The 15,394-nt window shown below is 44.0% G+C and overlaps 1 protein-coding gene across 2 annotated transcripts; it reads left to right on the top strand.

Moving 5' to 3' along the window:
* The first annotated feature begins 7,241 nt into the window (after positions 1 to 7,241).
* Positions 7,242 to 15,271, top strand: trappc13 (trafficking protein particle complex subunit 13). Of its 2 annotated transcripts, XM_076758303.1 has the most exons (13): positions 7,242 to 7,365; positions 8,134 to 8,202; positions 10,690 to 10,789; positions 10,906 to 10,990; positions 11,071 to 11,198; positions 11,299 to 11,371; positions 11,665 to 11,709; positions 12,120 to 12,137; positions 14,049 to 14,182; positions 14,275 to 14,473; positions 14,554 to 14,654; positions 14,737 to 14,884; positions 14,965 to 15,271. In XM_076758303.1, exons 1-13 carry the CDS (start codon positions 7,320 to 7,322, stop codon positions 15,070 to 15,072), a joined length of 1,254 nt encoding a protein of 417 aa, XP_076614418.1. In that variant the 5' UTR covers positions 7,242 to 7,319; the 3' UTR covers positions 15,073 to 15,271. The 2 variants fall into 2 exon arrangements, with proteins under 2 accessions (XP_076614418.1, XP_076614419.1); XM_076758304.1 differs by lacking the exon at positions 12,120 to 12,137.
* The last annotated feature ends 123 nt before the right edge of the window (positions 15,272 to 15,394 follow it).

The following is a 15,394-nucleotide window of genomic DNA, read 5'->3' on the forward strand; positions in this document are numbered from 1 at the left end:
GCTGATGAGGTGAAACATTAAATATATTGACTTTGTGCTGTTTTCAGTTGAAAAATGACAGAAAACGAATGTTTCTGCAATCAGGTTTGTATTTAGAGCCTATTAGCTTATTAATTAGCATGCTAACACACCGAAACTGAAACGGTTACAATGGTAATCCCTCGAAAAATTAGCGTGGCAGCCTTGTCATTGTGTCTCTCCATGTTCAGGTATTTCTATAACAGCACGCAGTCGCCGTCAGCGCGGCACTCAGCTGTATGTTTGATGATACCTAAAAAGAAGGAAGTCATAAAAGGAGTTATTCACACTTCAACATCTGCTATCACAGGACGTTTCTCTCGCCGAGTCTGAAGCATTAATTGGAGACTCTCTGCTGTCCCATGAATATTCTGAACAGGTGCTAAAACGCTGCATGCTGCACGTCAGATATTCTAATGATCAGCAGTGTGGGATTAGTTGGAAAGTAACCCTGCTTGTTATCGCCTGCGTAATGATCAGCCTCATGCTTTTAGGCAGCGTGAATGCATCAGTCCCACCTGTTGATATGCCGATATTTCATGCACACGCCGGGGAGCGGCGAGACAAGGAAAACGCAACCAGGTAGAAATGTGTTGATGGAGAATATGGAGCGTATTGGCAGTAGTAGGTCAGCACATCAGCAGGGGATGCAACACGGTGAAAAAGGCCACGTTATTGATGAGGCACAGGAGTGAAGCAGTGAATGTTCTTTGAGATTCACACCAACACTGATTGAAATGAACATACCAGAGCTGGAAGATGAGTCCTATGAATTATTCCTGCGAATTCCTGATGAGACGAACTGCATCCACGGTCGTCACGGACTGTGAATTCACAGTAAAAGGGGAAAGTCCTGTGTTTGTGCTGCACAGCAACGCGCACACAGTTTCTCTGGATGCACATGCAGTGGCGCTCAGCTCGGGGCTGAAGTATCTCCAGTCCTCGGGGAGTCATCTGTCCATTGAGAAGCAGTTTTCTGTACAAACTCCAGCTGTAGTTTTCCATGACCCAGTCCCCGTCCCCAAGGGGACTCAGGTCAGAGACAAGCAGGGACACCAGCAGCAGCCAGGGCCTCATTGTGCTGAGAACAAGTGCTGGAAGGCAGCATAAAGCCAACAGTAATGTTTTTATCTTTACTGTCTGACTTTGAATATGCAAACTGTGCAGCATTAAAGGCTCCGCTCTATAAAACAAGATGCTCTGATAACAAGAGGCAACTTTCACAGCCTTAAACCTTCTTCTCCACTCCAAATTTACCCCGATGGCTTTGGGACAAGTCACTTAAAGGCGCCACCAGAGACGACTGTACAAACACTGCAACTGTAGGAACATCCCATTTGTCCCAATGGAAAAGTTGATACTTGTGCAAGCTAACTAAGCTAACCACCAGCAACTCCGGCAGTTTTCTCTGCCCGACTTTCGGCTCACTAAATTTATTTAACTGTGGTTTATTTTGAGGAAATCCCACATACACCATCCTGCTGCCGGAAATACTCTCTGGAGCGTCGACTGTGGATTAATCCGCCACTGAAAGTAGTCCTCAGTAAAAGCATCGTTCACTCCTGTTTGAGTAAACATTGATGAGAACTAGAGTGTCCAGCTGTTTTAGGAAATTAATCAACCTTTTTTAGAAAATGAGCCTCTATATTTGGGACCTGTTTTTAAAGGTTTGCGTCTCAGACGGTGCAGCTGATCCCTACAGATTACAGATTACTGGAATAAAAAACACCGACAAAAGTGAGAGAATTCAAACCAATTATCCCTTTTCTGAATGAGTACGCTGCCTTTTATATATCATTTGTGTTATTAATGTCACTCCAGCAGACAGAAGCGTTCAGTCCACAGATGTGTCCATGTTGACTTTTCGACGTGTTTGAGACCCATTGGTCCTGCTCTGTTGAAGCAGGTGTACGACCTGCGCTAGCTGTGCTGACAAGCTTTGCATATTATCACACTGCGTCCATAAGATACACACTGCTTGGGTCAGGAAGACGGTGACAGTGTTGCTTCGCCGTCACTGCAGCAGCAGGTAAGGATTCACTCTGTCTTTAATTCAGACTAGAGGTTGAGAAAAGACCAACGCTGGTCAATAAACCTGTTCTGTTGACTGATCTGTGTTACAGGAAAGTGTTTGCTCGTGTTTTCTTTTATGTCAGAACTGCAAATGTGGTCTTTTGGAAGAGTTGGCTTCTTGGAGTGTGCGCAGTGAACGGCTCAAACAAAACTAGAAGAACAACCAGATTTATTCACGACGTAAGAAACGGCTGATTTTAAGTTCCACTCACAGAGAGAACGCCTCTGTCCAACGCCGCGGCGGATGGAGTTAACGTGTGTGCATATGTAAAACATTCATCTGGTGTTGACCATCCCTCTTCAGCAGAACAGAAAAGCTGTATTACTTTGCATTGATAATGGCCAAAAGACAGTCGTGGCTGTAAAATAATAAAGTCCAAAGGTTTTATTTGTGACTCTTGCAGGGAGGGAACGCTCCTGTGTCTGCGCTAAGAGGCTGTGGAGTGACTACTAGAGTAAAAATGAGAATTAGAACCATAAATATAAATGTGAGAATTTCAGATTAAGGAAATTATATTTAAATATACATATGGAAAATATGATTTAAGCATACTCAGTAGTGGCTGAACCGCATCCCCCTTCTTAACCTGCCATCCTCCTTCTCCATCCTCAGAGAGAGTGCAGGAGCTGAGGGGTTGTTTATTCTAGTCTGCCTGACTCATCGATCCTTTATCTGACTGAGGTCTGTGCAGGTTAGAGTCCATAACCCCGATCATGGCTCCGATTGATCGATAACCTGTCCAATAATCCGCACAGCAGGCAGGTTTGGATTTCTCCTCTCGGTCTCGCCCTTCTGTCACTTTGGTCTTGCATCTATAATCACTAAACTACACACTATAATACTCAAATCTATACTAGGATGTAGCTTATAAACTCATCAACATGTAGCCTCATAGAAGATCATAGCGGTGCACTGCCGCCTGTGCTATTCCTATAATATTCAGTATTTGTATGATCGTTCAGTGGCGTCTGTGCTGCTGATAATTCACCTGCAAACCAAGTCTGCAGTCACACAGCAGCTGTTTCCACCCGTCTCTGTGTGGTGCAGCACAAAGAGCCACAGATTCTGCAGCGGTAGGAGGTTTGTGGTGGATGAAAGGGTCAAACACAGGATGTGAATTTCACTGTTTGTTCACAGATTACAGCCTGGAAGTCCTGCCATATCAACCCCGTCATATCAGACCAAAACAAAATGGGAAACATCAAGTCTGCGTGCCAGGTGAGCAACTACAGCAAGAGGAACGTGCGAGTGTTCGTCACAGAAGCGGCTCTGGAGATGGACGCCTTCATCACCTCCCAGTCTGGAGCTGGAGATAAGAGCCCGTCTGTGGCGAGCGGAGACAAGAAGTTCAGCTTCAGGAAAGGCACCGAGTGCGTCCGTGTGCTGGCCTCTCAGACGCAGGAAGTGGCGTGGGACGCCGACCACTTTCTGTCCGTCTTCGTGGAGGATGAAGATGACGAAAACATCTGCTCCAAGAAAATCATGCACAACATGGCGCTGAGTGCTCCAGTCACTGTGCTGCTCTACGACGTGTAGAGGAACACCTTTGGCTCTGTGCGCGGGGCCATGAAGGCTGACATTGTGTTGTGTGACTGTCCCAAACTAAACTCTGACATTCTCGCTGCAATAAAAGCCTCCAATAAAAGTGCTCTCAGGCTCACGGCCGTACTGCCTTCGCATTTGTCATCACAAAGTCAAATGAGATTACGCGTTGATTTGGTGCCACTCTCCCTGCGTGACTGGCCCTCTGTGATCATCAGAGCTCAGGGTTGGCCGAACAGTGGAGGCTTTATTCACACCGGAGGTCTGAGCTAAACGATATGATATGCTGAGTGGTCTCCATCAACCACACGGTTGTTTGGAAAAGGAAAAATCTTCATAATACCTCAGAAAAAGCTGCATGCAATCGGTCGGGTCTGCTTGACAGGAAGTGGTATAAAACTTATTTGTGGTGCCTCATGCTTCACCTATAAATCTTTGTAAAGTGGAATATCATGTGAAACCACATATGACCATAAAGTCTTTTCTAATTTAATCTGGTTTGATATTTAATCACATTCAAAGCAGAAGCAATCAGAACTGCTTGTTTTTTTCAGTATTTTAGAAACTCTGTGCTACAAGTGTGTCTTATTAATACTTAAAAAAAAAAAAAAAAAAAAAGTAACCTGATTGTTAAATTAATCTGGGATCCAGAGTCTGCAGCGAATCAGCCTTTTGTTAATCTATAAATGAGTGGAGAGGGAAATATATAAAAATAATTAGAACCTGCTAATCATCTGGAGCAAACAGCTTCAGTTCAGGGGCAGAAACTCTCACCTGGTGAGTACCAATCAGTTCATCTTTGAAAGTTAAGCTCAGAAAAGGAAGTAAAGTCAAAGTTTCTGTGTGTACTGAGGGCTGCTGGGATGCATCTGTGAGTACATTTAACCTTTGAGGTACTTGACTTTTTCCATTTCATACTTCTACAGCACTGCAGTGCAGAAGTAAATATGCTTTTTACAGCACTGGGTTTAAGCGGCTAATTTGTCTCATTTGTCATTTAAAAACATATGGTCAGTTATAAAACATGTGTTCAACAATCTCCTTATTCTCAAGTTATTTTAGCCTTTAGCTCAGTCTTAACCTCTCATTTTCAAGTTACCATATTCAAACAAATCAGCCTTCATTGTTCATAATTCTGTTTGAAATATGATTATCAAACACATTTTTTAACTCACTTTGATAAAACAGGGTTTTTAAGCCACAATTACCATTATACAACTGGAGCGTTTCAACTGTCAGAGGCTTAACTGTGTAGTACAAATAAATAAAATCAGCGGCACTTCATTTGGCGGCACAACAATAAAATGGTGGTCACACGTGAACACATCAGTGATAAAACACTCCAGTAATATCGTCTACATGTAACGCTGTGAAATGGGCTTTTCTGTACTTCTTCAACTTCTGATACTTCAAGTAAATGTAGCGGCTCCAGAGGCGTGTTGATGCAGTGCTGTGATTTAAATGAAATGCAGTCAGGCCATTTCCAACAACATCTCAACACAATAATAAAACACTCGCCTTAAAGGGGCACGCCGCCAATTTTACACGTGGAGATCAGTTGACTCGTCACGCAGAGAACCACTCAGCCACTGCAGTACAGTGAATAATAATCCATTTAAGATTCGTGAGGAGAAAGTCATAAAGATTTTTATCAGCAGCTATATTTCAGTGCATTTTTATGTGTGCTGTCTTTAGCTCCCTGTGCACAGTAGCTACAGGGCTGTGTCAGTGCATCGTACACATGTGTTACTAAAAACACTCTGAATGAAAAGAGAGTTCCAGAAGTGGATGTGGGTTTTGTTCAGTAGTGTAACATGACTGCGGCAGCCTCGGGCCGGAGGTGTTATCACTAAAAATGGATAGAAACCAGAGGATTAGACGTCATAACGCTCATAAACCGAGATGAATCAGCAGACACTGAACTCATTACATTTTTCACCGGATGACTGCACCAAGCAGATGATTTGAATGTGGAACTTAAGTGAAAACATCATCCGATTTTTCTGTTTTATCTCAAAATACCAATATCGAGTAATCCATCAGCAATGTAAACCAAAAGCAGAGGATAGCAAATTATTAATACGACACCTCGTTTATTTCTCAACTGTGTGTCTGCACCGGTTGTTCACCTGGAAGCTGGTGCATGCTGGACTGATGCTTTCAGCTCTGCTTGTGTCCGTCCTGGGTCTGTGTGCCTCAGCATCCCTGACCTGTACTCTCTGCACAGCCGGCTGGGCTTCTGGACTCTGCTAAAGTTTACAGTCCAGGTACAGATCAGGTCACTACACATCACCGTGCTGCTGGGTCGGAGGTCCTTGGTCTGCCTGGTTTCTTGCTTCCTTGCTCTCCAGTTTGGCTAATAGCAGTCTTGATTCTCAGTCTGACCTCCTGCATCAGTGGAATCAATGATAAACTGTTCCTTACTCTGTGAGTGCTCAAACACCCAACAGATTCCAACACAATGTCTTATTTATTTCAACAAGAAAGCAACTAAAATCACACATTATCTTACATAAAATTAATATACGCATGCTGCAGGGGTTGTTGCATGATGCCAGAAAGTGAACCGTGCAAGAAATCACACTTATGAACTTAATACCTCCATCTGTTCAGCCGTACTTCGGGCTTTAATGATTGGTTCATTCTGCATCGGCATGTTATTTCTGTGGTGAAACAATAATCTTGATGTCATTTTGATTATAGCTTCAGCTCAGTGAAAACAGCACATGAGCTCACTGGATACCCTGCAGGAGGACATTAATGTGCCACGAAGAGTCCAGAGTACGAAGGCTTTCATTCCAAACATGAAACACGCGCTGGATTTCACTGATTAACATGTTTACAAAGGATATATTGTTTAAAAATTAACTGGTGACTTTACATTTTGTTTGAATGTAGCTTGAAGTTTTGTTGAAAGTACCAGAATTCAAAGTAGACAGATTTCATGCCCTTTTAGAGATGATATTAGCTGTTATGGACCAGCAGGTGATGGATTAGAGTGGTATTTTATTAACAGCGTATAGGCGCTTAGAAGCATCAGCAGTGTTGTTTGATTGTCATGATAGACAAAATTTCACTTTTGTTGTTAAACTGATGAACAAAAGCTGCAGTGTTGTCAAAGTCTAATGTATTATAGATCCAGACCAGCAGAGGTCAGTGTGATGCAGCTGTAGCTCTTTGGGAAACTGTAGCATGTGGATCTAGGATGATAGGAGCAGAGAAATTGCAGTGACAAATTGAATTTTAACGATAATAATGATAGTTAAATAATGTGCAAGGTCATTTGCAGTATTTCCACACACTGGACATCCAGGATCACCCTTTAGCTATAGCTGCACTTTTTTCAGTTTGACATAACCTTTTAGAAAAGTTTTCTGAAAAGAGAGACACTGAAAAAGAAAAGAAAAGAAAAGAAAAGAAAAGAAAAGAAAAGAAACAAGACAAGACAGGACAAGAAAAGAGACAAGACAGGACAAGAAAAGGAACAGAAAAGAAACATTTAATTCTTTATTGTTGTACTACCAATTCTGAACTGCGAGCGGCAGTATTATATATTCAGAGCGTCCCAAATTAAAATACGAAGAAGAAATATGCTTCCTCTGAGGTCAAAGTTCACCAGCTAGCCCGTCACAACCAGCTAGCATTGTAGCTAACGTCACTCGATAAGACCATTTTCTCTGTCAAAATGGATGTAAATCCGGCGAAACAGGAACACCTGCTCGCATTAAAAGGTATTTTATCGTCCCTACAACAACAAATAGACCCTGATTCCAGACGTTATTTCAGGAGTAACGTTAAAACAGAATCGTTAAACGTGTCAGTGCGCCGGCTGTTGGCGTTTGTTGTTGTGAGATGCTAACAGAGCTAGCGTTAGCTCTGACAGTGTCAAACTTTTACATTTGTAAAATGAGATCACGACTGTTTGTGACAGGTGCAGCTATAGATAGCGGCATTTCTGGCGTGACTGGATCTCAAAGCTGAAACAGAAAGAAATGTTGAAAACACATTCTAAGACGGTTTATGCCAGCTGCCTTATCTGCTGCTGTTTGATGGCTAATTTAGCAAAGCAACGTAACGTTGACGCTTCTTCACTGAATGATGCGCTGAAAAACTCGTTGTAAACTGCCTGTAGATTAGCTCTCGTCACTATGGAGAGTCTCTGACAGTCACATTATGAGTCAGAAACCTACTTAGCCAGCAAACTTGATCATGTGTCTGATGACTTTGCACCCGTTAGAAGTTGTTCATATGGTTCATGTATAGGATGCTGCACGTCCTGATCTGAGAAACGGGGATCCAGTCCACAAGCTTGTTGTTATTTGTTGTGCAAGCTGACCACCGCTAAAATGCTGTGGTAGTTTTGTGTTGAAAACCTGCATGCGATCGCTGATGTTATTGGCACTATGGTGGGCTCAGTTTAGTGGTAGACCACAGCAACATCACCACATTATCTAACCTACTTGTCTGTCGTCACTGATCAATGTCACTTCCCTTTACAGTGATGCGGTTAACAAAACCGACACTCTTCACAAACCTGCCAGTGACGTGTGAAGATCGAGACCTGCCAGGTGAGCTTGATTAACCTTTCAAAGACAGAGCCTGACAGGAAGATAATTATCTGGTCAATAGATCTGCAGCAGAGGTATGAGACAGGCCTAAGCTAATGCTAATTATTTGTAGTTTTTCATTAACATTGCACTTTTTACTCAAGGTCATATAACTGTGGCTCTATTGACTTTGTATTGCTGTGGATTTTCAAGTCATCTGTCTGATCCAGGACACACAGAGCAGCTTGATGCTGCTGGGGATTCAGATTTGATCAGTTTTGATCAGTGCTGACTAATCAAATGCAGCAGCAGCAGCCAACACACAGGATGGGACGTTTGAGAGTACCCATGAAGCCAAAATGTTTGCAGAACTTGGTTGTTCAAACAGCTGGTGAAGAGTTATTTTCAGATTGGTTGTTGGATCGAGCAGCCCGCATGTCTTTGGACTGTGGGAGGAAACCGGAGCACCTGTTGGTAACTCAATCACCAACACTCCACGAAGAAAGGCTCCAGCTGGCCGGAGCGCTTTGCTGTGAGGCAACAGGCAACATCTGAGCCGCCGTGCAGCCTTTGTTTGACTTGAAAACCACACGGCTGGCGGTGTCTGTGGTATCATTTCTCGCCGTTTGTCTCCTCACACTGTAAATGCAGAGAGAGATTCAGTCTTAGCACGACACTGACAATAGAAATCTATTTTTGAGGCTTCCAAATGACCAAGTTTTGCATTTCTTAACAATCAGCTGTGAGTTTTTGAGGAGGTTTTGACTTCTCAGGCTCTTCACTCACGTTTCATTCCAGTGAATTCAGTCCATGACTGTGATTGAGAAACTGACCGTCAGGCTTTGTGAAGCTGCTTCAGAACGTCAACGTCAACTCAATATATAAATGCGTCTGCTTCTCTGAGCGTTCCTCACCAGAATAAAAACAATGAAACGTCCCACTCGAGACAGCAGACAACACTTTCATGTTGGTGTTCAAATAGTTATTTGAGGCTAATAACTTGTCATAAACCTCATTAAAGCAGTCAGTCACCAGCTGCAGTAATGAGCTGTAATAATTGGAATAATGCTGGATTACTTTGGATCCAGTGCACAGCTGTTGTAGAGTTACAGTCTCAGATCCTGTTCCAAAGTGTAAATGAGACTGTCAGTGTTTGTTTTCCCCTCTGTCACAGCTCAGCACAGGGAAACGTTTGGAAACTGAACTCCTTAAACGACATAAATCACATTGACACTTCTCCGTAGCATCGCTATTTATACAAGAGCAGCAGCGAAGTGACGGCTTATCTTAAAGTGCACAAAGGTGAATTGATTGAATTTAACATTAGAGACATTAAATTTCCACATTTTGCCTCCATGTTTCACCTTAAACTCCTGCACTGAGTGCAGAATCACCCAGACTGATCTTACTGTCTTATCAATGATAGAAGTGGACGTGTCAGTCGGAGTTGTAATAATAGTCGTCATATTCTTTCAGTGAGAGCGTTGATCACGGCGTAAGATGAATGCGGCCGACTTGTTGGACAGAAGGGCAGAAATTTGAACCCGATTCAGATCCTTCTGCTTCACACTGCTTTGAAACCTGATCTTCAAAGGTCCTGTGTTTCTCTGATCCTCCCTGCAGTTCTCAGAATACTCAAACACTGCTGTAAAACCTTACTGTGCCAAACGTGGTCTACACCTACACCTACATCTACACCTACACCTACACCTACACCTACACCTACACCTACATCTACACCTACACCTACACCTACACCTACATCTACACCTACACCTACACCTACATCTACATCTACATCTACATCTACACCTACACCTACACCTACATCTACACCGTCCACGGCTGTGGAAACAAATTCAAGTTTAATTTTACTGACAAATTAGCAGCAACTTTGACGTGAACACACGGAGCGTTTAAACGTTGGTGTTGTTTAATGCAGGCAGCATTGTTCTGGAATGAAGCTGCTGGGATTGAACAGCTGTGTCTCATATCAACATTAATATACTTCACATGTATGTTAACAAGATAGACGGCAGTGTTCAAAGCGTTCAGCTGAAGACAGTCACATTTTGTTAAAACCGTCAAACTTCAGCATCGTAAAGCATATTTTACTGGATGTTTCAGGTTGCTACCGTTAGCAGGATAGCTAGTAAGCTAATAATTACGTTAGCAGATGAATGAAATAACTCACTGCCAAGCTGAATACGTTACTTGTGTACAGCAGAGGAGCCTGAATGTTTTCCCATAAGACTGAATTAAGAGATTATTTGGAGGATTTCTTTTGGTCTGAGACACTGGTGCTCTAGTGCGACATCTAGTGGCTGAAAATGTCTTATTGAGCCTTTAAGGTTGTGTGTCAGTAAAACAGAACAGAGAATTATTATTGCAGTAATCACACAGTGACCTCGAGCGCTCAGTGGAACGTGAGCCCAGTTTATGAACAGCTGTTACATACGATGTGTACACACACGCTCACACACACTCCGTGTGTTTGTGCCTCCACAGGGGATTTGTTCAGTCAGCTTATGAGGGAGGACCCGTCCACCATCAAAGGAGCAGAGACTTTAATGCTCGGAGAGATGCTAACGTTACCGCAGAACTTTGGGTAATAACCGCTGGTTTGCCGTTGGAGGATTAAACATCAACACTAAGTTCTTTTTGTGGAGCAGCCTTTTGTTTTAAAGTTCAGATGTGACTCTTCCACGTCTCCACATTCCACAGAAACATTTTCCTCGGCGAGACTTTCTCCAGTTACATAAGCGTGCACAACGACAGCAACCAGGTCGTGAAGGACATCCTCGTAAAGGTAACGTAATAAAGAGGAAATGCCCGTCCAACGCATGTCACGCACTTAACACTCAGCTGCTCTGCTGTGATCCCTCGCAGGCTGACCTGCAGACCAGCTCACAGAGGCTCAACCTCTCAGCGTCGAACTCCGCTGTAGCAGAGCTCAAACCCGAATGCTGCATCGACGACGTTATCCACCACGAAGTCAAAGAAATCGGGACACACATGTGAGTTTCTGCACGCTCCCTTTTATTGTCACAGCGCCATTTTATCCTGCCGGGGTAAAAAACGAAAAAGGCTGACGTGTTTGTGTCCTGTCCTCTCCAGCTTAGTGTGTGCGGTCAGCTACACCACGCAGTACGCCGAGAAGCTCTATTTTCGCAAGTTCTTCAAATTCCAGGTGAGTCGCGTTTGAGCGTTCTCATTAGACGACAGCAGTAAACTCGTTTGTGAGCTTGGAGGAGAGCTGAGAAATGCCACAGGTCTACATCAGAGGACACCCCGGCCGTGGACGCGGTGTCCTGCGGTCAGTTTGTGAACTAACCGTCGTCCCTCTCGCAGCCTTCTCAGTAAGACCTGTGCTCCGCTTCAGTCTCTTCGTTTTCTCGGCTGAAGAGTGTGTTTTTTTTCTGCTGAATGGACGTACAGTGTGAGAAAACCTCAGCGTTCAGTTTGCAATCTATTCTCAACCAGGTTTTGAAGCCGCTGGACGTGAAGACCAAGTTCTACAATGCGGAGGTACGTGGGATGGCGGCAGCAGTCGACACACACACGTCGTCCTGCAAATAGAAGAACTGTATTGTCTGACATGCCAGTTCTCACTGTAGCATTTGTATCATGCTTCATATCATGTTTCATTTCATACATAGGAACATCTCCAGATGCTATTAGGGGCAGTTAGCTTAAGTCAGGTCTCCTGGAAAACCCTTGCACCTCCAGAAACAGCCGAGCAGAAACACATGCTGTAAAATCTGCTTTTAAGAGCCGGAGATCAAGCGTTTTCCTCTCAGAGGCTACGAGCTTTTGCCTTCTCCTCATTTTCATACCAGTAGCTTTTTACGTTAGCGGCGTGCAGATATTCATTGTCATCGTCTTTGGCATGTAACTTCATTTGTTTATTATGTCTTGTATTTTATTTTCTCCATTAGAGCGACCTCAGTTCTGTGGTAATTGTTTCTTCTGTTCTCATCGCTCAACTTTAGCTTCTCTTAATCCTTTTTGGTGCAGCAGACTTTGTCCCTCTGGGGCCAATAGAAAGGTGCAAAGCGGAAGAGTGGAAAGTGATGCATGAACACTAAGATAGCTGCTAGATTTCTAAAGATGAATTTAAAGATTTTAGTCCAGCACATGAACTTTCCATCATTCCTCTTTTGCCCTTTCTTTGGACGCTCATGCTTTCTTGCACACTCATCCTACACAGGGCTTGGACTGTTTCATTGAAGTTTGTGGTGTCAAATCGTGGTGGGTGGGAGTAGCCTTGATCGTGCCATTCATCATCATCGGGGGGGTTATGAGTATGTCCGTCCTCGTTTTCTATTGGCGCACATGGAAATGATTGTGTAACAGACATGAATGATGGTGCTCGAATGTATCTCGCCTGCTGGGTTAAAGGTCACAGCGCGATGACGATCGAACCAGAATGACTTCAATCATTTAGCATTGAGTTGTCCTCCGGTCAGTGGACGAGACATCTTTGATTCTGTGGATTGAAACGTGAGGTGTCCGCTGTGGGCTGGAATGGCTTTGCATGGATCAGAGATGCTGAGCTCTGCGATTTCACATTAACCTCATGGTTCATGGTCAGCTCTCGTGCTCTGAATCGCAGGCATGAACTAATCTCTGCTTCTCCCTCATCGTGTCTTACTGTATGGTAGAGGTTGCACCGAAAGTTTCCAGACCGCTGAGTGTTACTTTTCCAAAGCATCAACTGGTTGTACAGAAAAACAAGAACACCATGACGAGGCAGCAAAGTTCAGATTTAGATCTGTTCAGATCTATTTAAGTCATAATAAGTTAAGTAAGTCATTATTCTAACCTCTGTACATATTTGCTTTTGAATATGAATAACTGATAAACACACGATCCTTATTCGTATTGATTGTTATTATCTGGAATTAATGTGAATTTTAAATGCACTACAGAGGCTTTTGTCATATTTTTGATCAAGTCAAACCACAAGCTGATTCAGTCCCTCTAAAAGGCTCTGATGCATGGCTGCTTTAAGCAATCTGATTGGTTAAAATCACACAACTAGTTGATGTTTGAGCGATTGTCACTGTGCAGCCCCTACTGTATATCCGCTGGTCAGCACTTGTACTAACGGCGTCCTCAAAGGTTCACTGAGCGCACTGAGTTCCATTTATGTAATCAAAGTTTCTATGTTTAATGTCTGTCGTCACATGACTCTCACGTCACCTGAGGAGTAGTTTGGAGGATAGGTTCACATTAAAGTCCGTCTCAGGTCATTACTCACCTATGTGCTTTAAGATTTCGAGCTGTCTGATGATTCCTGCTGTTCGTACTGACATTAAGCCATAGGAGACAAAAACCACAGTCAGACTCAGACTTCAGCAGTCTGACTCAAATCAAGTGGGAGTTTTCCAAAGTTTCCAAAATCTCCCCTTTGTGTGTCCCTGTGCTGTTCTCCTGCTGAGCTGCTGTGGAGGGAACGCAAAACAAGAGCGAATTTCTTTCTTATTGGACCCACTTTGGAAGATTTGTCCTTGTTTTGTCTAATTCAGACGGCTGAAGCCTCAGATTGGCTTTGGTGAGGCTGAAGGGGGCTGTGGATTTTGTCCACCATCTCTTCAGGTGGACACATTGCGCCCAGTCCTTTACATTGAAATGCTCTCAGGAAGGCATCTCTTCATGGCTGGTGTGGACAGGAGGAAAATCACAGTGAATAAGACGGACTTGAAAAGATGTGAACCTGTCCTTTAAGACAGTAGGACAAACCTAACCCCTCTAAAAACCTAATGACGACCTTGATGTGTTGCTCAGTTCGCCTCAGAGTTCATGTAGCTGTGCTGAACTGTGAGCATCAAATCCTGGTTTCACTCCTGGCTTCTCCGCTCCAGACAGATGAAGTGTTCCTGGAGGCTCAGATCCAGAACATCACCACCTCACCGATGTTCATGGAGAAGGTCTCTCTGGAGCCCTCCATGATGTACAACGTTACAGAGCTCAACACGGTCACCAGCGGAGACGCCGGGTAAAAGCACCACAGCGCGACGTAGCTACAGAAACGTTAGCGGTAGCATTTACCTTCTCCCCTCACTCTTATCCCTAACTCTTCACTGCCAGAGAGTCCACATTTGGGAAGATGTCCTACCTGCAGCCCATGGACACCCGGCAGTACCTGTACTGCCTGAAGCCAAAGCCGGAGTATGCGGAGAAGGCCGGCGTCATCAAGGGTGTGACGGTGATAGGCAAGCTGGACATCGTGTGGAAGACCAATCTCGGGGAGCGAGGGAGGCTACAGACCAGTCAGCTGCAGAGAATGGTACGACCACGCTTTTCTTCACGTGTTTCCCAAAGTGAACGCATCTCATTTACGTTGTTCCGACCTCGTTTGTCCTCCAGGCTCCAGGCTACGGAGACATCCGGCTGTCTTTGGAGATGATTCCTGACACGGTCAACCTGGAAGAACCTTTTGACATCATCTGTAAAATCACCAACTGCAGGTAAAAAGTTTTCGTGCAGCTCATACGAGACGACCTCGACGCAATAAATTATCAGATTACGACCATCTTTTTTACGTCTCAGCGAAAGGACCATGGACCTGGTGCTGGAGATGTGCAACACCAGGTCGATCCACTGGTGTGGGGTCTCAGGGCGGCAGCTGGGGAAGCTGAGTCCCGGTGCCTTCCTCTCGCTGCCCCTCACGCTCCTCTCCTCCGTCCAGGGTCTGCAGGTACGAGTCAGACTTTTCGGGAAGCTGTCGGCTCCTCGTGCCGCTCCCGCTCGCTAACGCTCTGCACCTCTTTGTTTCAGAGTATTTCCGGATTGAGGCTCACAGACACGTTTCTGAAGAGGACGTACGAATACGATGACATCGCACAAGTGTGCGTGGTCTGCCCGTACACGAACAATGAGTGCTAGGAGTTTTATTGACTTTTTTTTTTTTTTTGCGTTTTAGATGAACGGACCAACAGTGGAACGCTGACGTTTCACTCTTCTTGCATCCTGAGGGGATAATACTGTATTTTAAAATGAATTGTGAATAATATGCATCACTTTCCTGGAAAAGAATGATGTAAATGTGCATAAATGTTAATAAAATCTGTAACCTTTGACTTCCTATTGCTTTTCAGAACATATTTCAGGATGTGCACGGCGGCTTTTGTCATTTAAAATGCTCCCAGAGGTACGAGAGAAAACTCATTTTATTGTCATTTTTAAAGACTCTATATTACTCTGTATG

Source organism: Chaetodon auriga, chromosome 19 (assembly GCF_051107435.1).
Source record: "Chaetodon auriga isolate fChaAug3 chromosome 19, fChaAug3.hap1, whole genome shotgun sequence".
Taxonomy (NCBI): domain Eukaryota; kingdom Metazoa; phylum Chordata; class Actinopteri; order Chaetodontiformes; family Chaetodontidae; genus Chaetodon; species Chaetodon auriga.